The sequence below is a fragment of the Mercenaria mercenaria genome, chromosome 14, assembly GCF_021730395.1.
Source record: "Mercenaria mercenaria strain notata chromosome 14, MADL_Memer_1, whole genome shotgun sequence".
NCBI classification, from domain to species: Eukaryota; Metazoa; Mollusca; class Bivalvia; order Venerida; family Veneridae; genus Mercenaria; species Mercenaria mercenaria.
The window spans coordinates 51,472,497-51,499,577 of record NC_069374.1 but is presented as its reverse complement, the minus strand read 5'-3'; the positions used below and the strand labels follow the sequence as shown (position 1 = coordinate 51,499,577).

General features: G+C 35.6%; 2 protein-coding genes across 6 annotated transcripts; both read left to right on the top strand.

The window, feature by feature from the left end:
• The first annotated feature begins 3,056 nt into the window (after nucleotides 1-3,056).
• LOC123527494 (uncharacterized) lies at nucleotides 3,057-16,396 on the top strand. Of its 4 annotated transcripts, none has more exons than XM_045306980.2 (9): nucleotides 3,057-3,355; nucleotides 8,169-8,300; nucleotides 8,533-8,714; nucleotides 9,756-9,957; nucleotides 10,339-10,488; nucleotides 11,815-11,946; nucleotides 12,253-12,603; nucleotides 12,774-13,005; nucleotides 13,707-16,396. In XM_045306980.2, exons 1-9 carry the CDS (start codon nucleotides 3,235-3,237, stop codon nucleotides 15,004-15,006), a joined length of 2,802 nt encoding a protein of 933 aa, XP_045162915.2. In that variant the 5' UTR covers nucleotides 3,057-3,234; the 3' UTR covers nucleotides 15,007-16,396. The 4 variants fall into 4 exon arrangements, with proteins under 4 accessions (XP_045162915.2, XP_045162914.2, XP_053379451.1 ...); XM_045306979.2 differs by having other exon boundaries at nucleotides 3,060-3,355; nucleotides 12,768-13,005; XM_053523476.1 differs by lacking the exons at nucleotides 3,057-3,355; nucleotides 8,169-8,300 and adding an exon at nucleotides 9,222-9,279 and having other exon boundaries at nucleotides 8,575-8,714; nucleotides 12,768-13,005.
• A 2,770-nt stretch (nucleotides 16,397-19,166) lies between these two features.
• Nucleotides 19,167-24,142, top strand: LOC123528238 (uncharacterized). 2 transcript variants are annotated; one of them, XM_045307967.2, is made up of 3 exons: nucleotides 19,167-19,428; nucleotides 21,992-22,115; nucleotides 22,719-24,142. In XM_045307967.2, the coding sequence occupies exons 2-3, from the start codon at nucleotides 22,006-22,008 to the stop codon at nucleotides 23,479-23,481; spliced, it is 873 nt and encodes a 290-aa protein (XP_045163902.2). In that variant the 5' UTR covers nucleotides 19,167-19,428; nucleotides 21,992-22,005; the 3' UTR covers nucleotides 23,482-24,142. The 2 variants fall into 2 exon arrangements, with proteins under 2 accessions (XP_045163902.2, XP_045163901.2); XM_045307966.2 differs by lacking the exon at nucleotides 19,167-19,428 and adding an exon at nucleotides 21,253-21,464.
• Nucleotides 24,143-27,081: the final 2,939 nt, after the last annotated feature.

Below are 27,081 nucleotides of genomic sequence, written 5' to 3'. Positions count from 1 at the left end.
ACAAGGATAGTAAGGGTATGTAATCCAGGAGATCACGTTCTGCTACCACACATATATGCGCGTTCCATGGGGAAACGCAAAGGAAAAACGTTTACGCGTAATTAAATAATAAAGTTAAAGAGGAAATGAAAGCTAATCAGAATCATATACATTTAGTTTCGTTTTATTCCGGTTCACCTCGACGGGCCGGTTATACGATAGTAACTTTGTTAAAAAACAACGAAAACGGCCGAAGCTTTCGAATCCCATAGAGTATATCTTTAAAATGAGCCGCACATGAGTAAACAAACATAGCGGCTTTGCGACCAGCATGGATCCTGACCAGACTGCGCGGATTCGCTTTCAAAGCCTATTGCAATTAGAGAAATCGTTAGCGAACAGCGGATGCGCAGGCTGGTCTGGATCCATGCTGGTCGCAAAGCCGCTATGTTAGTTTTCTCATTGCGCGGCTCAAATGCATTGGCAATTTTAGGACAAGCTATTGCAGTATAAAAACCAAAGAGACTCTTTCTTAATGAAAGCTTTAACTGGTCGATCTTTCAGTCTCAGTTATGTTGAGCTTTAGTGCTGACTAGCTTTTGCAAAATGCTAATTTTGTACACGTTTTATGTCAGAATACAGCAACAATGTATTTCTGCTTCCTGTTGTAGCATTTGAAGAATGATGGAAAATATTAATTCACAATGGCACAATTTCTTACCCGGAATATTCCTCAGTAACCTTTGACTGGAATTCATCGAAACGTCGTAGGAAGATTCACTCCAAAATGAAGATGCGCGTATTTACTGGTATATCACTGTGATTATATTCAACATCAGTATTTTAAAACCCCATTACTTGTCCGGGGTGTTCATCATCAACCTTTGGATGGAATTCATTGAAACTTAATAGAAAGTTTCACTCCCGAGGAGAAGATATTTATATAATCATCATGTTCCGATTGGAGTATTTTCACTAACTAAATTATTGCCCTCTGATTAATCAATTTTAGTATAGCGCCATCCGTGTCAGGAATATTTCTGGGTAACCACTGATTGGAATTCAGCGAAAATTCATAGGATAATTTACTGTCAGGGTAAGATGCGCATATTGTCTCCATACTCCGGTCAGATGTTGTTTTTTTTTTCAATGATTAATTGGCCTTTCATTATTCAACATTAATAAACTACAGTGCCATGTTTGTCTACAAAATTCTTTAGCAACCAGCCGCTGATATTCAGTGAAACTTCATAAGAAGCTTCACTCCCAATAGGAGATGCACACATCTTGTACAATTCTTTTCTCAGTAACTACTTGTTGGAGTCCTGACGTTCACTACTAAGACTTAGGTCTGTGCCCAGTCGAAGATTTCCGCTCTTGTGTTCTCAGTATGCAATAGTCATATTACGGGGATCATCCATTTGTTTTACCGATATTTTCTTGTTTCTGTATCTTACATGATTAATTCAGATATTTCTTATCTGTTTTTTTGTCTCACGATCTAAACATGAAATGCATTAAGCTTTCTTTAAGTTAAACTACGGGCGAAAATATTAATCAAATTGGATAAATTGACTACTTTTATTGCTTTTTACTTTCAAAATCCATTTATGAAAGGGTAACGTAACCCGTTTGAAGAATGCAGTCTAACTGATAAAAAGTTGTGTCGTGTAACCGAAAAGTCATCAATTTTAAATAAATCTACTGACAAGTTATAAAGTAAAACCAGTATTTCAGTTCGGTCTGAATAAATACACGTTCCATTAACTGACTACCTTTTTTAGACTGAATCAAATCCCTAAATCTTCCCTTTTCTCTTTAAAGCAAACGCTTGGTTCAGACAGATTGGCTATCTAAATTCACTGATCTTTGTGAAGATAATGAAACAGCAGGAATAGAAAATTGTATTCTAACAGTATTTGATTAATTTGTTCTTGCAGCACAGGGATGGGTATTTCGAAGGTTGGACCGCAGAGACTGAAGATGTGCAGCGGAATATAAATTAAATAGGATGCTCACTAATTATTTACTTGCAATACGTTAAATACACAAATATTGTTAATTGTTAGTATCCACAGCACGCACATTTTTTTCAAACATGTTGATCACCTAAATGAAATAAAAACGGTTGTAAGTTTCACTACTGCACTTACAAACACATTTTCTATCTAATTTTTGGGATGTAATTTCCTCATCGTTCTTTTTAATCACTGCAAAACTCAATATAAATAAATTTAGAAATATGCCGAAGAATTCCATACAGATCTGACTCTTTTTTGGAACTGCTTAAAACTGACAACAAAAATATGAAAATGCACAAAAAACATTGTTCTAAATATATTTGAAAACTTGAGATGATTAAAGACCAAAACATTCTATTTTCACTTTTAGTGACAAATCTTGCAATGCCGCAAGCAACAAATATGAAAGTTTGGCGGGAGAAAGAGGGTTTTCCCGTCGGTCTTGGGACTGTGTTCAAAATTATGGTAGAAATCAGCGCGGCAACGAGAGAAAATTGGACAAAGATTTCTCTGTTACATATAAAATAACGACAGAACGCAACACTTTTATGCAGTGTATCGAGAACCGGTTCAAGATGTGATCATATGTTCTCTGTAACTCACTGATCAACGCAGATTGGACATGGGAAAAAGGGACATTCAAGGCTATCTAGGATTACTTATTATTCTTAAAGTTATCCAAGAAACCCAACCCATGACTTTATCTTCACACAGACTATACAACTACTCTGTTTATATGGCCAGGTAAATTATCATTGATAATTTCCCATTTCTATTAATTCATATTATAAAAGGATTTTACCACTTTCATTGACCATTTTCTAAGTTATCTAATATTGTCTTCGTATACTGTTGTTGATATGGAACCTGTTATTAAACATTGCTTATTATCTTTTTTCTTTTTGCCGCTATTCATTCAACAATAAATACCAGCTGTACATTTCTAAAAATAGAATACGGGCTTCAATACAGTACGGGTACATAACAAGGTATAGCATCGCTTAGTTTTATAAAACGTGTGTGATAGGTCTAATTATATTCAGACATACAATTGTTCGCGAAAGTCAGCAGCCAAGAGATTCTGATGGAATGGAATAATCATTAATGCTTGATAATTATGATATAATGGACGAAAACTATTTTTAGCTCTTGGAAATTCCCTCTGGTTTCCCCAAGATTAAGGTAGCTCTATCTTTACACATTATATCATTCGCGCTCTAGATCTAGTAGTTCTATGGCGACAGTTGCTAACTTTGAAGAAGTTCAGGAGAGAATTCTGGAATTGCGATCACATATATGTCGTGTCATAAGTGCGCCGCAGGTCCTGATATGGATGTATGGTTTTATCTCTCGGGGTATGTACCTTCTTTTTTAGTACAAAAATTTCATGGGTGCAGCTATGCTAAGGCACACTGACGCCACTACCTCTTTGCTTGGTACCTTTTTTTCTGAGAAACGACTAAAATGAAAATTAACAGTGCTTAAAGATCCCGACTCTGTGTTTTTCTGGACTAGTTCCGTCTTTTATTATTGATTATCTGCCCCTTAAGTGATGCGCATATTAGAAACACGACAGGAATAAAGCTGTCCGTCTGTCAGTATGTCCTTTTGTATTTTTACCCATATCTGACCAGTGTTTGTACTTAACCCTTTGCCAGATACGGGCAGATTTTTCAAACAAGTTTTCACAAACATACAATGAATCAGTGTGAAACACTTATAATTAAGTAACATGTCAATGTCATTCTCGGTGTAAAAATACTACTGGTCTTTAACCTTTTATACGTAGATGGGTATTCAACGAAATATTTGATGCATTTCCTGCCCGGTCAAAACATTGCTTTTGAAACATTTGCCATAGCAATACATCTCGCATGCAAGACCCAGAAACCTAACTGAAATATCGAAAGGTCACAATAAGAGGGTTAAAGATTTTAGGTATAGTGTTACATATGACATAAGTTTTCATCATAAATATTTTTCTTTTGTTCAAGAGCCAGACGTCTAGGTCAAATGTTGAGACAAAGACTTAAGGGCCTTTTATATTGTTTGATCGATATCATTGTTATGCATAAGTGGATGTTCAAAAACTAGTTTCAGTAATTCACTTTATGACTCGAACGCCTAGCTCAAAGGCCATAGATTTTGCCTAATTTTCTTGTCCAGATTTTTTTTTATATACATGGATGAACCAATGAAAATATTCCTAACTTGGCACACGTGTTCGTTTTGTCCTTATGTGTTGGCTTTGGGTGTGTGTGTGTGTGTGTGTGTGTATGTGTGTGTGTGTGTGTGTGGTGCATGCGTCTGCGTGCTGGGGGTTTCGTTTTGAGGAGGCTACGTTTTTGGTGCGTGGCATTCCCTGTTTGATATTTTTCTTTGTTTTTTTCACCATTCTTACACGTCATGTGTGTTTGCAGGCTCAGACCTATTTTCTACACAGGGGCTCCTTTTACAGTTAAGATAGATATTTGTTTATCAAGACTTTAGTCAGTCCTTGTCTTGAAGGTCTGTCTTTAGGCAATCAAAATATACCCAAAAAATATGGGGTTGACCATAATGCAGTGAAACCATGGTCACGTGACTGAGACACGTGATGAAAACGTTAATATTGTGTAGGTAGACATCAGGAAATACCTACTTTCACTTTCATTTTACAAGGCAGCTTCAAATCAACTTTTGAAGCATATAACGTAGCTTAAAATCATCTGCGGACATTCCTTTTTACAATCAAGCATCAATAAAGCTTATATCTGGCATGAAAATGGCCTTTACTAGGGGGGAAAATTGCACTATATATTGATATGGACTACATTCGAGTGGACCATGGAGGCATATCCGGCTAATTGCCCCCTTCATGCCTGAAAAGCTATCTAGGCTGAACACCACTAAATCCAGCTCTTCTTTATTTCATATAAAATCCATTTACTTCATAACGGGTTTTCGACATTTTCTAGCATATCAGATTTTCAGAGACTTATATTCCCATAAAGAACTAGATCTCTACTTTACAAAAACAAAAAGAAAAGGTGGTGTAAACTTTTATATAAGAAAACTACAGTTCGGTAAAAACAACCCGCTATTTTACTCCTTTTCGCTTCTTTCGATTTCTCTTTTCGAGACATAAATTCTTACGCTGCCATTTTTACCCAGCATGCGATAGGAACATGCCGATTTCAATTGAATGCAAAGTGATACATACTGAAACACGGTAGGGTAAAAGTAAGCACGTTGCTGTCGAGAAAATGCACTAGGAAAGGAAAAAAGATTAGTACTATTTATATTTGGACTACTTGTGACTAGACCTGCGGAGGCTTACTTTCCATTTGGTAGTGATCAGCCTCTAAGTCAAACTAACAGGAACACTCAAAAGTCATTAAACGTCAATTTAAACGTTTTATATTATCTGTTTACATTGGCACTATCGAAAATATTCTCCTCTGGGCAGCGGACACACAAGAAAGTTTGCAAGTAAATCACAAGGTCGTGGGCGTGATCATAATGTAGCGGAGCCTAAGAATCGTACCATTACTTAATATTTTCTATTTGATAGTTATCTAACATGTTCCAATTCACTGCTCAGTATCATAAGGGTATTTTGAGGAGATGGTCAGGGGCCCCCATCCCTTCCTCTCCCCTTAAAATCCGTCGAGTTAAGCAGCTTTTGATGTTTCGCCTGATACTGATATTTCATTTTTTTTTAGCTTGAGTGGCAGGGACCAGTTTCGCATTAGGCCCGGGTACGTTTTTTAAATAAAATAGACATACGTACTTTACAGGCATATATATTCAACTGGTTATTTATGATGTTTATAGAACTAAGGATTCCTGCGTACGAGTGATTATTGTGTAAAATAAATATGTGCATGTATCGATTTTCCTAGCTCCATGTAAACGGTCGGGTCTAAAACTTTACCTGAGGTAACGGAAGTCAGACGAATTGGAAACGGTCATCCATCCATCCAGCTTCAGCTCAGATTTGCGGAAAAAGTAAACGGTTATGAGGCACTTTTCTTCCCACCATTATTTTCGTCTGGCAACATGCTTTAAAAATATGCATGTGTTTTAGGTCTGTCATTTGCAGATAATACGGTGCTCAAGGTGTGAATTTTGGGCCATTTTTGGTCTAAAAACTTAGTGTCCTGAAACCTGCGTTTTACTTGTTTTTATCACAGAAGCAAGAGCATCGGCAGACTGAAAATGTCACATAATGAAGTGCTTTGTCTATGCAAGACATTCGCTCAACAATTGCCTTGAATTTGTCGAAATTAGATTTTTTATGATTTTTTTTTTCGCACTGGTATCAGCGCAGAGTTGTGGAGTTTTCAAATTTACTGTCCTTTGCCCTCTTGATTTGGTGTCCTCTAGCCTATAGGCGGGACTTAATTTGCATAATTAATGAGGGCATATGCCGATCATCTGGTAGACGAACTTATAAACATTGCAAATATTTGCTTAATTCATGGATTTTTGTAATAGATACGCGAAAAATACGATTTTAATAAATATTGGTAGATATTTAGCAGTGTAACTGCAGGTAGGAACATTTTTCGCCAGCATAAGTAAAATAGGTCACAACTTCACCGGTAAACACCAGGTAGGTGGCGCAACTCAAATACCGCGAAATATGTGATGACGCGAGATTAGTGATGTTGGGTATATTATCAGAGAAAGAATGCTACTTCATATCGGGAAGTTGTCTGTAACTTGCGGAGAATGTTGATTGTTACATATTTGAACTCGTAAATCAACACTAATCTGTGATTAGTCAACTTAAAAGAAAAGAATGGTTACGATATCAGTCTGTCTTACGTTTGTTTAATTTCTTTGTTTGTATTTCACATTCATTAGTTTAATTAATAAATTGGTTATAGACAACAGTACTATCAGTCTATCAGGCTTTTTTACGCATTTCATATTTTCTTCTTAACACAAATTTATTAATAAATTGCTTTAAGACACAGCTTGGACACTCTACCAATAGCGTAAATTCCTTTATTTCAGGTAATATATCTAACCAAAACATTTGACTGGCCTAGTACCATATCAAAATTCAGTATATTGTTAAAAAGTGATGATAACGACTTTTATATTGTTTCATTTTTGCTGTACCCATTTACTTTTCGTCGTAGTGAAGTTATTACACTTAGAAAATAGCAGTGAGTTGAAATTTATTTCGAAATGTGGGGTATATATTTATTAAAATGTAGTAATGTATCTGTTAAAATGATAAAACTAATTTACCAATGTAACTATTTCTAATTTTCTAATTTTCAGGAATCGAGATAAATGTCAATAAAATGAAATTTAAAGGTGGAAAATCAGATTTTGGCTAAGTAACGGATTTGTTTTAAACTTTAACATCTGATCATTTACACTCATTTATGTTCAGTTAGCGCTTAATACAAGTTAGGTTTTCACTGGAGATATTTTTAATAATTGGTTTTCCTACTGCAGTTGCCCAACCAAGATCGAGTTATTTTATCATAAGTATAAATGTGATAAACATACTTTACCTAAGAAAATGTATAACTAACCGATATATTGTATTATATTCGTAAAATAGTTGCATTAACAATTACATATACAGATTGAATTCATTAGAAATGCAAGTTTGAAAAATTATTATTACCTCCCTTTGCCTATCTTGGTTGCGCAACCAGGATAGAATGGAAAAAAATGAAATTCAGAAGCTACATGCATTTTAAAACCCACCTTTTGATTCAGATTGTTAAATATTTGGTATATCTATCCAATGCGAATGTAAAACTCGGAATTATATGGAAATAAAAAGAAATACCAAGCATTTTAAATATTTTCATATTAAAGGGGAGCAATTACAAATTTTTATGAAAATCAATAAAGTATACATTTCTAACAGGGATCTAACTCTAAGTAATTGGTATTTTTGTTTCTTAAATAAATCTCTAACAGAATATACAAAAAGTAAAAAATGTCACTAAATTTTGCTTAAATGTGATTGACCACCTTTAAGATAAGAAATAATAAAATACACAACATCAATTGAAGGTTTTCATCATTTTCATAGAAATGGTTCGTTTTGGCAACTAACCTTTATCTAATATTTAAAGAATTTGGGATTCTGAAACAAACACAATCTAAGTTCATCCATTCACTTATATTTTATCTTTTGTATTTAATCAACAGCGGATGTTTTAGAAATTAGAAATCTCCATTCAAGAGCTCCAGAAAAAGCGTCATTTCTTCTTATTGACAAGATTGTTAAATGCACAGAGCCTGGGAAATGGACAGCTTTCACAGAAGCCTTAGAGAATGCAGGTACCATGTTTCTACTAACAACATAAATCCTGTTTGATATTAATATGCATTATAATGAAAGAAATGCAGATAGTTTCTAACAAATGTATTGTTGACTTACACTAGCATTAAAGGTATCTTTATTCGTACGAAAAGCCAAATATAAAGGAAAAATAACTCAACTGATGTTCACGGATATGATATGCTTGAAACCTCAAATATTTCTTGTGTAACGTTATGGCTTTTCTGACAGAGTATTGTTACATAGCCTCCTTGATAACATCTTCGGGAAAAGACCACGAACAATGTCACCATCAAAAGAGAATACTTCAAATATTTGCGCCTTATTTAGAACTACAAATAGAACCGTGTGAAATTATCAGTCAGATGGGTGCTTCAGGTCTTATCAATGTCGAAGATATAGATGAAATAATGGTAAGTATTTAGCATAGGGCCCATTCAATGATTTTATGTCATACGAAATAATGTGAGGCGAACAGAAGCTGACTGACTAATCAGCTTGTTTGTTAAGAGAAAAGAAAATCAGATATATTATATCATCTGCGTGTATAACTTTGGAATGGTCAAAACATGCACGAGTTATTGATAAACATTGCTTTATGGTGTTACTAATGTTGTCAGCTTTTCATTGTTATTTAACTTAGTCAGCTGTTTTAACTTTAACAACTCGATTGAGTAATATATTATGAAGTGGTATGTTTTAAAAGATGTGTAAATATTGTTTGCTATAAATAACAAAACTTGCATAACATCATACATAAACCAAATATATTAGGTGACAGATTGGCTTGTCAGAATGATATTGTTTTCTTCATCATTCGCTTGTAGTTTTGAGACAATGTATATGCTTGAATGCCCCATTACTAAGCCGTTAGGAGGCATAGTTTATAACATCGCGCATGTTTATATGTTTTCATAAAGCAAGGGCTGGACATAATGTGGGACCTCGAAATCAACCGTACCTGAGATACTAGTTGAGGTTAATTATTACTCTTCCAAATCCAGATTAACATATTCCAACTGCAAAATAATTCATTCCAGCTTTTTATTTTCAAATCTCAAGTGTTCAATTTCATATCTAAAGAAGACTATTCAAACTTGTTGTTGTCAAATCCGCATTCCAGGTTTCTATTCTCAAACCCAAAATGTTTACTTTCATATTACATACTAGTATTCAAATTAACAATTGTCAAATCGAAAGTGTTCACTTTCATATTGAAAGTGGGTCGTTCCATTTTGTCGCGGTCAAATCTAATTCAGCCTATTCAAAATTTATGTAAATAGCATGCCCATTGTGAACATGTAAATTAACACGCTCGTCATTTCAAAACTCATCAGGGGCACACCAAGCTTGTTTGTTATAACGTACACAGCACAACTCGGACACAGAACGCTACGTAAAAGTCAAAACGGTTTTTCCCTTCTTGATACATTAGTTTATTTTTCAAATGTGAGGCATGTCAAAGAAATCAAGGAGCTGTCGGTGCCACAATGCTCTTACTGGATCGAATGCAACGTCGCCAAGCTCCCTCGAAATGGTACATGGATTTCCTAAAAATTTTGTATCAGAAAGGATACAAAGACATTGTCAAGGAAATGGAACCCGATTTTACTCTTGATTGTGAAGTACTTAAAACACCAAACATTCATATCACAGGTGATAAATTTCATGTTTTTATATGCAACCATTTTAGACAGTAGATCTTGAAAGTGTTTCAAAATGGTTTATAACTTTCATAACAATCGAGCTAAATAGATATGTGTAATAAATGTAACATATACTTCGTTGCATGAAATTTTTGTCCTTGACATTTATCTAACCTGATTAATAAGTCTTTTTGTATAAAGTAAAAGATAGTCAACAAATTTAAAATAGGTGTATACCATACGCTAAGTAAAGGACACGTTAAGAAAATAAATGTCATAAAATCGAAAAAGTAGTTCAATAGGTGTTTTTCTTCAAGATATATATGTATGTTCTTCTCAGAATTAAAAGTAAAGTTTTAAAATTTGTTTTTATTTATTTTTTAATTTTTAGACAACACTGCTTCTGATATCTCCACAGACGAGCATGATTGTGTTTTAGAAGAAAAGATTCAGTCTAAAGTCATGAATCTGAAATCCGAAATAATATTAATTCTAAACATGAAAAAATTGGCAGCCAGACTTTGTCAGCTGTTAGATTTTGGTATGTACATGTAAATCATTTAAATTTTAAATGATGTATATTATACTGCTGGAAAGAGAACAATTCTTTTGTCAATATATATGCGTCAAAATATAGGAAAACATCTTGAAATATGAGAAAATCAAAGACATCAATTTCAGGACTGTTCAATGTATGACTGTCGTATCATGCATAGCATATAACATAGATAGATTACTTTTCCATTGCACTGGTAAAAGATGGACTGGATTATGATTAACAAACGGTGTTCACTAAACAATGTCACTATATAACCGATTGCTTCCCTTGTGTAAAGAGGGCTTAGGGTAAGTCTCTAAATGATGTGTATTATATTTGTTAAACTGTGTGTAGCTAAGATTTACAGTCGAAGTTGCTTATAATTGTGCATGTAGTTCTAGAACAACCCCATGAGATCTGGTGCTGCAAACTGTAAGACGAATATTCACAATTTGTACATGCTGGAACAACAGCATCTACGGACCTTTGTGATTAGTTAACGTAAACGACATCCCATCAGTTCATTATAGAAAGTATATCAATTACAAATAGGTGCAGCAACTTAAATTTTGACCTTTTTACAAACCATCTCAGAGATGATCCTATTTGCGCATGTGGAGATGGAATTGAAGATACAGAACACTTCTTTTTCAAATGTACCCGGTTTCGAAATGCAAGACTACAACTCTTTCAAAGTACTCGCTCTTTCCATCCATTAAGCCCACGCAAACTTCTTTTTGGTGCGGATACTTTGACTGATTCACAAAATGAAAAGATCTTTAATGACGCACAGGTATACATAAAAATACAGGACGATTTCATCAACAAGTATAATTATAGCGCTTCCTGGTCACAGATTACATGTAGTACCTAGTTCAACAGGGGGTCGAGCATCGCGGGGGGTGGGGGTGGGGGTGCGGTCGGTCGCGTTGGTGGCACTGTAACAGAGATACAACCATAGTTTTTGTATAATCATTTTTTCCCTTTTTTGTTTCCACTTTTCTTTTTTGTTTGTGTAATTGAAACATTTTTCTATGTGTTTTTCTTTATTTCTTTAAATTATAAAAACCGCCAGTAGTTTAATCTACAATTATTTGACGCAGTGGGAAGGGCTGCATATAATGTTGGTATAACTTAAAGTCCAACCCATTTGCTATTCATTTTTTTCATACTTCTGTATTAGATATGTGTGTATTATGTATATAATGAAAATATGCAATAAAATATGAATAAACTAAATCAATTACTTACATCTACATATCATTTCATGGCATTTACACGGGGGGCGCGTACTGTTAAAATGATATGAGTATATTCTTTACTTTTCAGAAAAAGTATGTAATCTTATTGAGATAAGTAGCAGATCTCAGAAAGAGTCCATTGAAAAGATGCTTGAGGAGATATCCCGTCTGAGTAGCAGAACGAAATGGAGACAGTTTATAAATTGCCTGAGGGAATCAGGTTTGAATTTTTCAGTTAATGCATGATGCGTTTTAAATGACAAATATATGCTGAGAATTTGACCTAATGTTAACGGCGACATAATAAGTGTTCAGATGTGGACAGCTCTGAGAGGGGTTTCCCAATAAACCGATACTGGTTATTAGGAGACAAACAAAATGCATTTTGTTTTAGTATTTGTGTGGCTATTATACGATAATTATTATATTTCAATCATTTTGCCTAATTGTTGTTTATTTCTATATACAATTTAGTTTGAAAAATTATTTGGCCAGTCTTTTCTTCGTAACATGCTTATATTTCCAGACTACACGCACTTGGCAGACATTTTATCCCGGCCCATGACTGGCACGATGCAATGCAAAGAGAGTAAATTGGTTAGGTTATTTGTGCCAACGTTAGGACAACAACTCGATCCTGCTGAACTCATATCATATTTAGAACAAGAAAGTGTGATAAATCATCATGATAAGGAGAAAGTTATTTGTACACTTCGTCAGTCTGGAAGTGTTGCAGCATCAGTGGTACTTCTAGACTGCATGCAGTGCAGGGTCGCTCCGCATATATGGTTCAGAGCATTTGTTGCTGCACTTGTTAATTGTGGAAGAGAAGATCTTGCTCAAACGATTGATCCCGATTTCAACAAAATGGATAGTGGTAAGTCAGACATTCATTGCTTTAAATTTTACAGAACTTCACACATTAGAGAATAATCAACGGTTTAAGGGTTTGCGGTACACTGGTTAACTATAAGGGGTTTTGCAATACAAGTCTCTTTTCATTCTGTATTATATCAAATTCAAAAATAGATATCTCACCAGTTTCAGGACACTCTAAGAGAACTGATGGTGAGAGCAGTTCGTACGAAACTTACTATTTGTCAACAGAACTTGACGATGCACATAGCCATATCTACAATTTAGAAAAAGCAGCTATGGACGAACTTGGTATTATTCAAGAGCATTTTGACGCCATGAAAAGCAAACTGAAGGAACAGATAGAGAACAAAACTTCTCTCTTGGTGAAAACATTACAAGATGTCGACAAAGATCTGCGAGAGTACGTTAATAGAACTCTTATCTCTTTAGCGAAATCTAGCTATTATTTGTTCCTCCATACCAAAGATGCCTACGTTGTCGATAGCTCAGATCGCTGACTCCATTTCATTATATCATACAGACTCGGACTCGAAAGCCCACTTGGTTTGTAGTATTTGTTATGTGTAGAAGCGATTCAGTTGGCTTTTGTAGTGTTGATGGTTCTACCTAGATGCCAGCTCATCCTCCATTCTACTGAAAATGCGTATTGATAAATTATTTGATGACAATGAATCGTTCCATTGAAAAACGTAGGTTTGGTTTAAATTCTTTTTTAAATTATTTTGTTTTAATTTAATTATACACATGTATATCCTTCTCTATCGAACGAATCATTTAAAATTTTAATTCAGAATGGGAGACGTTCGTTTCTTTTAAGTATCGTTGGTCCAAGAGAGCAGGGTCACAGTCGTCGTGTTAAGGGCACACAGGTTCTATCCATGTCTTGAATCATGCCTGTGGCGACACATGAGTTTTGTATCCAGCATTAAAACCAGGGAAATCACCATGAGGCCTGAATTAAAACCAGTTCTAAACAGACATCTCTAAACGAGGTATCATCGTAAATGAATGTGATTTTGGTAAAATAATGTGCCCGATTTATAATTATGTCTTCATAAAAACGCTTTCATCGTTCATTTTATAGAACTGCTATATTTTCAGTTTGCGCTGTAATGCTGCGTTTTTCGGCAGAAATGAAGACAACAACCGTCTAGAAATTGAAGAAAAACTTAGAGATGTAATTTCTACAAATTACATTCTGCGCCCTATAAAAACGTTCATGGACTTGAAAGTCTTGGGTGTCTTTCAACACCAGAGACATTCTTTTCATAGACAAGATTCTTTTGACACACCGGGAATTGTTGCAAGTAGATATAGCAAGAATAAGAAGCACAAGTTATTTGTTTTACGTAAGATAGAGCAATCTGTGGGCTCGTCAAGTTCGAGCCAGTCATCTGGATACTTGTTTGTTGAGAGGTCTACATCATTATCTAGCACGGGCTCAACGTGTGACTCAAATGTAAGAGTAAATAAGCAAAATACCAAATTTTCCGAAACGGAAGAAAGCCGCACTATAAATGTTAACCCTAATAAGAGGTTTAAGCAATCTGTTTTTCATGCAGTGCCTGAACACGGAGAGCTGAAGCCTTTGATTGGTACTGATGAGAACGATCCTAATTCCTGTATGATCTCACCAGCAGTTTTCTCCACTTCAACGTCGGATTTGCCAGAGTCTTCATCTGGCATTGGATCTACAAATATAACATATACTGAGACCAATAAAAGCTTAAGAGTGGAACGTGAAATAAATATTGACGGAACAGTACGAAATCTGTCGGTGTGCCTGAACAGGGGTATGAGTGGCAATATTTCTGAAGCCAAATCTTGGCCAGATTTACGGTCTCCATGCAACACAATGTCTAAATCGAAAATATTTGTTAAATCTAATGAAAACCAAGAAGAGGGATGTGACCATTTACTACCTCATTCATGTCTGCGAGAAGTGAAAATTCACAAATCGACTTTCTATAATAATGGCCACAGTGCTTCTGATTCTTTCACAGACGTATCTGATTTATTACCACTACCTTCCTCAGGGACTACTGATACAACAACTTCTGAAACAGCAGGTAGAACCAGTTTGGACGAAGAAATAAATTTAATCAATTATTCTTCGGTAAATTCAGTAAACGAGGATCAGGAATCGATCAGCTCAGGGAGTGATGGCACGTCAGTATCAACCGAAACATATACCGATAATACAGTCAGTTCGTTCTTAGACTCTCGCGTGCCTGATACGGTTGAAGGTGTCAGTCATGATTTAGACTGTTCCTCACGCACCACTGTTCAGATTGCAACAGCAAAGAGAAATCTTTTTGAGCGTTTTCTATGTTATATATGTATAAGAGGTAAAAAGAAAAAATCTTCGGAGAAGGTTTTTAGCTCATCTGTATGCTTTTAAGATCGTTTGGTGTTTGTCATCCATCGTCGCCGACAAACGGTTTGTTTTATTCTGTAGCATCTTCATATCTGAAGCAATCAAGTTAAATATTTTGGGCCAGATTAGAACATTAGGTCATGAGGTTAAGGGTGTAGATAGGCTTAGAGTAATATGCCCTTTAATTACCAAATTGCCACATTTTCTCTATGTTAGTACTCCTTCCCAGCTATTTCGTAACCATTCCCAATCATTTTATCCCAAAATATAATGCGTATACCTGAAAGATCTCGTTCAGTTTCGAGTATAGAACAAGATCAGCGATCCTGATGGAGTTATATCTAAAATGTTATATTCTATGACGGACCTTTACACCCGTGCACCTTCATTCCAAATGAATCTAAGACGAAATATTTACACCTGCTAGATCCTAGTCAATTCTGATATTGGGGCCTCCGTGGCCGAGTGGTTAAGGTCGCTGACTTTAAATCACTTGCCCCTCATCGATGTGGGTTCGAGCCACACTCGGGGCGTTGAATTCTTCATGTGAGGAAGCCATCCAGCTGGCTTACGGAAGGTCGGTGGTTCTACCCAGGTGCCCGCTCGTGTTGAAATAATGCACGGAGGGGCACATGAGGTCTTCCTCCACCATTTAAAAACTGGAAAGTCGCCATGTCGGTGCGACGTTAAATCCAACAAAACAAAACAAACAAACAATTCTGATTTTAGGTCAGGTTTGAAAAGATGGCCTGTAGTTAGGGACACTTGATTTACTTACCTTATGGCACCTGTATTTTACAGGATATTTACAGCTGCACAATTTTAGTCATATTTTATATTGTGTCAGACTGGAAGAAATGATCTTTTGTTTTGTACCATTGATTTACCTTACGCTATAGCACATGCATTCCAAGTGATATTAAGAAAGGATCTTAGTCATATTTGATGTTGAGTCAGATTTGAAGAAATGGTCTTTAGTTATGTACCATTGATTTACCTTACCTTTTGCACCAGTCGGATTTGAAGAGCTGTCTGTACTTAGGTCACTGATTTATCAGAGATAACACTTTCTTCACCAATCCTAATCGTATTTAAATAGAACGTGCCATTAATTTAGCAAACACTTTGTACTCTGAAGACACGTATCTGCTTAATGCTGATCTTTTATTTTAGATGATGTATGTGGTCAGTATGTAGTCAGCGCCAAGCTGGACACTTTGAAAGGTCAAACTGTTTATTGAGCAGTAATGTGGTCTTGATTTGGCTGTTTAACTTATTGGGTTATAACTCCTATATATACTAAATGTGGTAGGCGAATTCTTGTCTGGATGTTATAGTGTGGTGTCTTTAAGCTGGGTCTCTGTGATATTGACCTTCAACTTGTTATTAGGGGCAATGACTTTCAAGGTGCGGTGAAGAGTTTTAAACTGTTTAAAATTAGTGTACATTGTCCATTAATGTGAACGGTGCATGACATAATTATGTCTGAAACTTTTTAGAGTTTGTCATTTCCGTCCGTTTGTTTGTCAAAATCATTATGTGGACTTCTTGATGAGCCTACTGGTTAGATTTCAACTGAACGCTTTGGATATTATTCAGGTTGTCCCTAATCTAAATCCATTGAAGTTTGGGAGTACGGTGAGGTATTTCGCTTATAATAAAAGCAAAATCTCCAGCATAAACTCTGGCATTAGATTAACAGATCCAATCTACATTTTACGTGATACTGCATATATAAGGGTTTATATATTTTACATATATACATATAACTATGCTTGATAACATTGAATATTGGCATTATCTTATATATTTTTGTATTAATATTGCACAGTTTTGATATTTTCACATGCATGATTTAACTACCTCGTATTCTTGTGTTCTGGTATTTAAAGCACGGTCAAATTTCGCTGTTGAAATGAAACTGAGATGATGTTACCACCTGTAACTGTTTCTATTAGGACCATGTAACGACGTCGACCTCAGGAAAAAAGTCATTTATGCTGTTATATTGATAACAAAAACAAAGTGCTTTGAATCGAGTCGCCATTGTCTTAGGTTTGAAAACCTTTAGCCAGGGACATTTGTTATTTGTATTTACTTACAGTATGTCAACATACAAACGCATTGATTTTCTTAAAGTTAAAGGTTTTATCATTTTATTGTAATACTTGCCATATGAATTAAAGTTTTTCTCAAATGTATATTTCAGCCTTTATTGAAAAGAATCTTTGCGGGTGTTTATTTTTATACGCCCAAAGGGACGTATTATGTTATGGCGCCGGTGTCCGTCTGTCAGTTTGTTCGTCTATTTGTCCGTTAGTAAGTTCGTGTCCGCTATTAACTCTTGAACCCCTTGAAAGATTTCAAAGAAACTTGACACAAATGTTCACCAAATCGAGTCGACGTGCACAGCGCATGGTTTGGATGACTCGCTTCAAGGTAAAGGTCACACTTAGGGGTCAAATGTCGTATGACTTTGTTTCGTGTCCGCTTTGTAACTCTGTAACTCCTTGAAAGTTTTCAAAGAAACTTGTCACAAATGTTCACCACTTCGAGTCGATTTGCACAGCGCATGGTTTGGGTGACTCGCTTTAAGTTCAAAGTCACACTAAGTGGTCAAAGGCCATATGGCTTTGTTTCGTGTCCGCTCTGTAACTCTTGTAACTCTTGAATTGGTTGAAGGATTTTAAAGAAACTTGGCACAATGTTCATCACATCGAGACGACGTGCATAGCGTATGTTTCGGATAGTTCGCTTCAAGGTCAATGTCACAATTAGGGAACAAAGGTCATATGACTTTGTACCGTGTTTATATTGCTCTGCATTGTGGTACTCTTGTTTTTTATATGGCAGATCCCATTTTTGTTCATTTACAACATTTTTATTGTATTACTTCCCTTTTATGTTTCTTATTTAGTAACTTTCTTATCAGTTGGGCGTAGGGACAAACCGAGACCATTTTTTTTTTTTTGTGGTACAGTATGAATGGTAACTCCAGTTTTAGGTATATTTTGACATATCTGTACCTAGTCAGGATTTTTTGTGAACTTAGATTTTTTTTTAATTTCTTCCATTTGTTGTTCATGTCCTTTGGGCTTCAACAGTCAAGTGCTTTAATGTGTTTGAAAATAAATGTATATTTTGTTACGGATGGAAACCTGCTGGTTCATGAAATATTGCCCAGTGAGGCAGGTTAGTTGTAATCTTATCCAATATAAAAAATTATATAGTTTTAAACTTGGTTAGTTGTAGGATCTAATTTAACTTGAAAAGTAAACAGTTGGGTCCGAAGCCGATTTGGGGGCGGGGAGTGGGGGAGTTTACCCCTATGAAACTAGCCGAATGTGTTAGGAACCGATATAATAGCGACCCTTTAATTAACTAAATATGAGTATAATATATAATAATTTACAAATGGTATGAGGAAAGAAAGTGACAACAAAAACCAAGTTCACTTTCGTGAAATAGCATACTGTATATGTTGCAGCTGTTTTAAAACAATTTTCTAGTCACATATCAAGTTTAAATCTGTAATTGTTTAATGATGATGTTGTAGAGTTGGTAAAATTTTATCATTGAAGTTTCATTAAAAACATAATATTCTAAAAGAGTAAGTTTAAAAATTTCAAAAATGTACTTTCAGTTATTTTAAATTTTAAATATACATGAATGTGTATTGGCAAAATAGCAAGTGGCAGTTTAACTCGTTTTGATTACCCGTGTATTTACGAAAACAAAATATCAAAACATATTTTACAGCGATTATTACATTATTTCAAATGAGTTTTCTCCCGATGATTTGTTTCTTGAATTTCTGTTTTTTTTTGTCTTTTTTTTTTTTTTTTTTTTTGTTATTTGGAAATTATGTTAAGTTTAAATTTGATATTCCAAAACGCTATTCTCAAATTGGAAGTTCCTCCAATGTTTCGTTCACATGAGATAACTCCTGGGGCTACTGTATATTGTTATGTCCCTTTTCTTCTGAAAACGGAGATACTCGGAGCCAAAGCTGATGAAATCAGACTATATATAGCAGAAATTATTCTCTATTTTTTTTTTTTTTTTTTAAAAAAAAATATTTTTTAGTCGGTAGCCAGACTAATTTAGAGTAAATCGCGCTGTATAACACAACACTTGCCTTCACATTTCTCGCGCTCATAAATTATCTAAATTGGAACAAATTTTATCAAAGAGTCGTTTGTACTATAAAATCATTATCAAAATGCAATCAAATGAAAAACGAGCACAACGGTAATCTCTGATTCCTGTACGCATGTTAATCAAAATTGGATACAATAATATCAGACACGGCAAATATTTAAATATCACAAGTCATTGAATTCATTGAGGATTACGTAGTGGAGGGAAGATTTATCACCCGCGCCAACATTCTTCCACATTTCCAATCAACTGCTTGGAGAATTATTTGGATACATGCGTATAAAGGTAAGTGTTGTTCTTTTTTTAATTCAAGAGTTTAATTCTTTCGGTACGCAAGTATCATGATTTTAATTGTATCTAAACATTATTGCAAATTTGATGTTGCAATTTTTAATTTAAACCGAATTCAAAAACGTTTAAGGGTTTCGCATTTAATCACATGTTAAGTAAATTATGGAAAAAAAAAAGAAACAATGAAATCAGCTCGGCAGATAAACACTGAACAGACATTTTTCAGTATTGAATCGGAAATAGTAGTGTAAGCAGAGAATTGTTTGGACGCACGCACGTACACAAGCACACAGTCGGACAGACATACTGACAGAGACAGACATGTACTTATTACAAAAGTTTTGCAGCCTATCAACTGCCGCATGTTAAAGGCAGTGGAAAAAATATGATAATTTTGGCAGATAAACCTATAATCATACGTGAGTTGGAGTAACATATAAAGTAGAGGTCCGTAGGACCGACTGTACAATCCAAATCTGCTCTGTCCACCATGCGACGGGTCTCAGTAACAATTACCAATGTCCCTCTCACTCCCCCCTCTCCTTTCCCCTTACCATTCAAACAAAAAGTATATAATTTGTAAAGGTTATCCGTGTTAACGCAGATTGAACGGGTCAAAGAGATTTTTTTCCACGAGCCACTTTGGCAGATAAACACTGAACAGACATTTTTCAGTATTGAATCGGAAATAGTAGTGTAAGCAGAGAATTGTTTGGACGCACGCACGTACACAAGCACACAGTCGGACAGACATACTGACAGAGACAGACACGTACTTATTACAAAAGTTTTGCAGCCTGTCAACTGCCGCATGTTAAAGGTAGTGGAAAAATATGATAATTTTGGCAGATTCACCTATAATCATACGTGAGTTGGAGTAACATATAAAGTAGAGGTCCGTAGGACCGACTGTACAGTCCAAATCTGCTCTGTTCACCATGCGACGGGTCTCAGTAACAATTACCAATGTCCCTCTCACTCCCCCTCTCCTTTCCTTTTACCATTCAAACAAAAAGTATATAATTTGTAAAGGTTATCCGTGTTAACGCAGATTGAACGGGTCAAAGAGATTTTTTTTCACGAGCCACTTTGGCAGATAATATCTTTGCTGGTGAAGTCATTGAGCTAATCAGTTGGTCGAACAAGGGAAATCTCGCTAGAGAACGTATTTTAAAACCCTTAGCCTGCTGGCGGCAAGTGATTCTGCCTTTTCGACCAGTGCAGACCAAGATCGGCCTGCACATCCGTACAGTCTGATCATGGTCTGCACTGTTCGCTATTCAGTCACTAAATTTTCAGTGAATATCCCTTTGATTAACAAATGGTACTGCCCAAATTTACAGATGGACAAGTCCATTTTAGAAATATAACAGGGTAATGGTTAATGCACATATTTGATGGGAGATTCGACAAGTAAAATTCAATGTCAGGTGTAATTTTGTGTATTTTGAAAGATTTATTTCAATATTTCATACTTCCTTTTATCTTAGTAACCTTTGATACTATATAATCATGAAAATGCATTAAACTTGAAATTAAACTACGGGGGGCGAATGTTAATCATTTTGGACCAATTGACTACTTTTGTTGCATTTTGCTAAAAGGTTTCTCTCACTTTTCTCTTACTGCCAAATCCATTTAAAACGTGTAACACAACACGCTTGAAGAATGTAAGTCAATCTGATAAAAAGTTTCGTCAGGTAATCGAGAAGTCATAAAATTTAAATGAATTTACTGACACGGTTAAAAGCGAAGCCCATATTTCAATTGGGTTGGAACCGATACATGTTTCATTAATTGACTTCTGAGATCCGAGATCTAAACTTATCCCTTAAACTTCTTTATCTCTTTAAAACAAATGTTTGATTAAGAAATACTTGGATAGATATGTAAATTCACTGTTGGGAAGTTACTTAAACAGCAGGAATTGAAAAATTGTATTTCATCCGTATTTGATTAATTTGATAAATTAGTTTTTTGAAACGCCACGATGAGTATTTTAAAGTTTGGACCTGGGAGACCAAAGATAGGTAGGGGGAATAAATTTAAACATATTTCTGGTAGTCAGTTAATATTTTACTAAGTTTACTTTGTTAATGTGTACACAGGATAACATTTACAATATTTTTAAATAGATAGTATTGTTAATTGATTAACATACATTTTCTCTGTTATCCCAAAATGAAAACGATATATAAAAAAAACGAAATGTAACTCTAAAATTTTCATTTCACATTTTATTTTTTATTTTTTTTTTGGTATCAACTTCTTGGGTGTGATTTCTTCACAAAATTTGTTTAAATTTGTTGAAAAAAATGTTTGAATGCACTGAATACAAATGTACTAAGTGCATACTATTCTGAATCTTAAAGGTCTATTAATTACTTATAACATAGTATACCTATTTTGAACAACTGTGCTTAACTAATATATAAGGAACATACAAGAAATATGAAAAAACAACAACAACAACAACAAAAACAACAACATTTATTATGAAAAGCATTTTAGACTGAAGATATTTAAAAAGCATTTTAAACTTTATATATATTTTTAGCTGAAAACTTTGCCATGCCACAAGCAACAAATATGAAAGTGTGGCGGGAGAAAGAGTTATCGCCCGTGGGTCCTGGAACCGTGTTCAATAGAGTGACAGAAATCAGCGCTGCAACAAAAGAAAGGTAGGTTAGAAGTTAAATATCTGCATTTCTTCATACAATTTAGTATCAAGAGAAAGGATTTGTTTTGTTTGTTGGTTTTAACGGACGACTTTCCATGGCAGCTTTTCATGGTAGAAAAAAAAACTTAGGTGCTACTCCGGGAATTATTTCATGTATAGGCGGGCACCTGGGTTGGACCAACGACCCTCCGAAAGCCACATTGATAACTTCTTTTGAATTCTACGCCGTAAATTTGGTTTCCATCCAACAGCGGTGAGCGGCTTGTCAAAGCCGGCGACTTTAACCATCCGGCCACCATGGCAGCAAGTGGCAGTTGAAGTCGCTCTAGACGCATAATCAGTATTTCTCAGGAAACAGTACACAATGTGGTCACATTTCAGTCATTGCCAGTCACTGGGACGAAAATGTCTTGCGGCCAAGCGCCGCAAGTTTTAGTGTATTCAAGACAAGGTAAGTAAGAAACTTAAAGGTGACCTATGTCCACTACTTATTCTCTAAAGTTTCACCTAAAATCTACTTGACAGAAATAATGTTTGCCTGTAAAGACTTTTTGGTCTAATTATTCATTGCAAGACTTTTTACTGTTTAATTTTGATATTTCAGAGCACTTCTTGCCAACAAAACAGAAAATGCACGTTTGGAACGAATACAGAGACTGATTGATAAAGAACACCGTTTTGTGAATAATCTACAAAACAAGGTTATTCAAAGAACTTCCAAAACATTGACGGAAAAAAGAGCATTGCTTCAGCTCCTACAGAAGGAATACAGGTTCGATAATTTTGTCACGATGAAACAAGGATTTAATTCAAACCAAATAGAAGATATCGAAACAGCGAGACATTACGTCATCGAGTCACGCGTGTTCAATTCCGGATTTAACTTAAAATCGATGAAACCAGAGGTGCACCGAAGAATCCGGAAGTTAGATCCTAATCACAAATACAAAACGTTTAAGAAAAGACTGTTAGCTGATGTTAAAGTAAGGAACGTAGAAATTAACAGAACAATATCTACTCCGACGTTTTACAAGATGTTACACGATCATGAACACTGGCGAGAGTATAATCACCCTTCATCAAAAGAAAAAATGCAAGTTTCCCATTTACCGGAAATTACGTCAGCAGGGAAGCGGGAAGATTTCAAGCCGGAAGTGGAGAATATCGACCATATTGCAGCAGAAGAGAAAGACACTTTTCCTGCCCCGGATACTGATGAAGGTGTAGAAAAACCAAAAGAGAAATCAATGGTACTCGAGAGACGATTGGCTAGACCAAAACAAGATGCACTTAGTATGACAATGCGAACTCTAGGACCTGTTTACTTTCAAACGACAGTTAGTACCGAACCTAGTGAAACTAGCTGAAACCTAGGTCGGTCACTAACCAGTTATACAGCTAAAAATTTGAAAAGGAGACTTAGTTATAGCATTAATTAGCGAGAGAAATGGTTAGCGTTCAACCAATAAAACTAATAAGTGAAGACGATAAGTTTTTATAATTGTTTCAAATGTAAAATAAAAACACCCCGCAGAAAAAAAGATTGTTATCGCCAATATTTCAACATTTAGTCTAAACAAGAACATTTAAATTCTTAAATAATAATAAAATCGATGCTTGATATTGCAAATGCAATGCAGAAGGCCCCTCCTGAAAGTTAATATCCTCTGTTTAAGTGCTATCACAACACGGTTTGAATAATATCATGAAACGTTTGCATGTTTTCAATGCAGCTATAGCTTAACTATATGTTTAATAGTGTTTGAATGGCAGAACATCTTTAAAAGTTTCAAACTGCAGATTTCTTCACTAAACCGTGGAAAATGGTTGGTTTAGGTTATTAAATCGCACAACACATTACAGTTTATATGGCGCCTAACAGGACGAAATATTTTGGTTTCACATCTCATTTACATCGAAATGAAAATATGAGATATATAAAAAAATTAATCAAATGTGTGTTCAATTTTTGTAAGTCATCGCCTAAGACCACAGTTATTTAAATTCTTTTCATACACAAGTTATCCCTGAACCAGATTTGTGTAGTCCATGTCTGAAAATGTCATGATTATGCTGCTGAAAACGTCAGAATGCATATGTTACTTACTTGTTAGTGAAAGCAGACAAGCCCGTCCACTTAGTTCAATAGGGAGAGCGCAGATCTACGGATCGCGAGTTCGATCTCCGGATGAGGTGAATGTTTTCGGTGACGATTTGATAAGACTTAAGACATTTTGTCTGAAATCGTTCGTTCTCCACCGCTGATTCGTGTGGAGAAGTTGTCAGTTGCTTGCGGGGAACAGGTTGGTAATGGTACAGAATCCAGGAACACTGGAACTGCTAACTGCCCGCCGTTACATAACTGAAAAATTGTTGAAAAATGGGGTAAACCCAAAACGAACGAACAAATTAGTACACCATCAAAATAAAATGGACATGCATATTTTGTTGGGACATCATAAACACGAAGTGGGCATGTCAGGACTCTCATGCCGTTCAATTTTCTGGAGTGACGGTCCTTTTTGGAGTTAGATTATAGCTAGGCCTGCATCAGAATCTCTGCTTTTTTTACGTCTAACTGAAATGAAACTTGGTATACTAGTGTAACATCAAAATTAAATGGACATGCATATATTGTCGGGCCATTTTCTTCTCTCTGAAGTTACGACCCTTCTTTGTATTTACTGGCACTAGGTTTGAAAGAATATATGAGCCGTGCCATGGGAAAACCAACATAGTGGCTTTACGACCAGCATGGATCCAGACCAGCCTGCGCATCCGCGCAGTCTGGTCAGCATCCATGCTGTTCGCTAACAGTTTCTCTAATTCCAATAGGCTTTGAAAGCGAACAGCATGGATCCTGACCAGACTGCGCGGATGCGCAGGCTGATCTGGATCCATGCTGGTCGCAAAGCCACTATGTTGGTTTTCTCATGGCGCGGCTCATATCATTGTACATGTTATACCCTACCCATGAGTATACAATGAGGATCATGTTCATGACAGGACCCTTTGCAATATCGCACTTCTCACCTTGAATGTGCGGCTCAGTAAATAGGTAAAATGTATATTGAACAAGTGGGGATATATTTTCCATCGTACACCAGTCATGTCGTCTCAATGAAATTCAATGCCCATCGCAGACACGGTTTTCGTCAACAAACAAATGAACTTCTGTATTTAACTTTGGTCTGCGCGTTTTAGGCGAGAAATGCGAGAGTGAAATGGATTAGTATATTTTCCCGTTTACGACCGTGGTTTTCATAGTATACATTACATAGCATGCGTAGGGGTAAGGTAAAATATGTACAGTGACATTTTCTTTCTGGTCTGGTGTCAGTCGTCTACATCAAAACAATGTGTTCTCCTCTACTTATTCTGTTTCAATTCACTTGATACATCAACATGAAGTGCATTACTGGGAATATCATGTCCAAATTATTTTTTTTTCTAAATTTATATAGCCTTTTGGACTTTACTTATTGTTCTGTCAAGCATTTTCAGGGAGCCTGTGTCATGCAATGCCGAGTTCGATTCCAAGGCTAGGCAATGTTCTCAACCAACCGACAGATACGTTTATCGTCTACAAATAACCCATGTATGTGTTACTAAGTTACTTCCAGAGACCAGGTCACAGTTATGAAATCCGGGAACACTATAGGACTACGAATAAACAGTAATAATATCTCAAAATATCGGCTTTGAAGTACAAAACGTACGGGAGAAACAGTGGGAATTCTATGAAATCATGTATTTAAGGGTATATACCACTTCAATGTACATGTAGACCTCTTTCTAAAGCGATTTATTTTCCTTATCTATTTATTTACACTACTAGACACCCGTGAACTGTACCGATGGTTGAAAACTTAAATATTTCATTTTTCTGTGAAACTGGCATGACCTTAAACCAACTAGGCCAATATCAGTCCCGGTACATGTGTATAATATTCCTACCAGTGTCTCAAAGTTTCATTTGTTTCTCTTTATCCAAACTACAGATATTGAGTGGATATTGTTTTCGTTATTATTAGTATATCTGACCTAACCTTGGTCTTATTGTGTCCATATGTAATCGTTGGCAAGTCCCAATTGTGATCATTGACACTGTTTTTTCTTCTTCTTTTTGTAGTAGCAGTGACATTGACTCAACAGTTTCCATGTGCAATCCCAGCTTCAGTGTTTTAATATAAGATTCCTACAGCTTCAGTTTTATCCGATTCAATGTATCCCAATTTGAGTTTCTGAAAGAACACTGTCTATTTTAAATAATGGTGACCTTAAACATGACCCTACAGGACCTATATGTACTCCCAGCCTTTCTATTAATATACATTAAGCTACACACAAGTTTAATATCAGTATATCTATCCAAAATGAAGTTATTGTGCCCTCACTGTTTACCCATTTTTTAACAATGACCTTGTACTCCATGAACAGTCGTATATGACACATTGTAACTTAAGTTACTGAGCGAGAAAAATACTTCTATTTTTAGTAAGTCATCTTAATCATGACCCTATATGCAGTCTCAACCTTGGCCTTTCTAAAACCTACCTATAGGCAATATTTCACTTCAGAACACAATCCAAAGTGAAGTTACTCGGCGGACAATAAATTTTTGATTTTTTTGTGATCCATGGTGATGTCGACATTGACTCTACTGCCCAATATACCACTGAAATTTCAGTAAATTCCAATTAACGGGTACTGAGATACCTGCTTACATATAAAAACTTAACCAAAAAATTCTAAGTCGAGAAAAGGGACATAATTTTGTTAAAATGCAAACTCGTGTTATGGAACTTGTGCACTGCATGGCATAATCATCACAGTGAACAAGTGTGTGACGTTTAATTTATACATAATTAGGTCGACTGCGTAAGAAGTTCTACAACTTATATTAATCACTCTCGACACCTCATGAGGGTGTGACAGAAGAGACCAGATTCCCTTTTAATGACGAG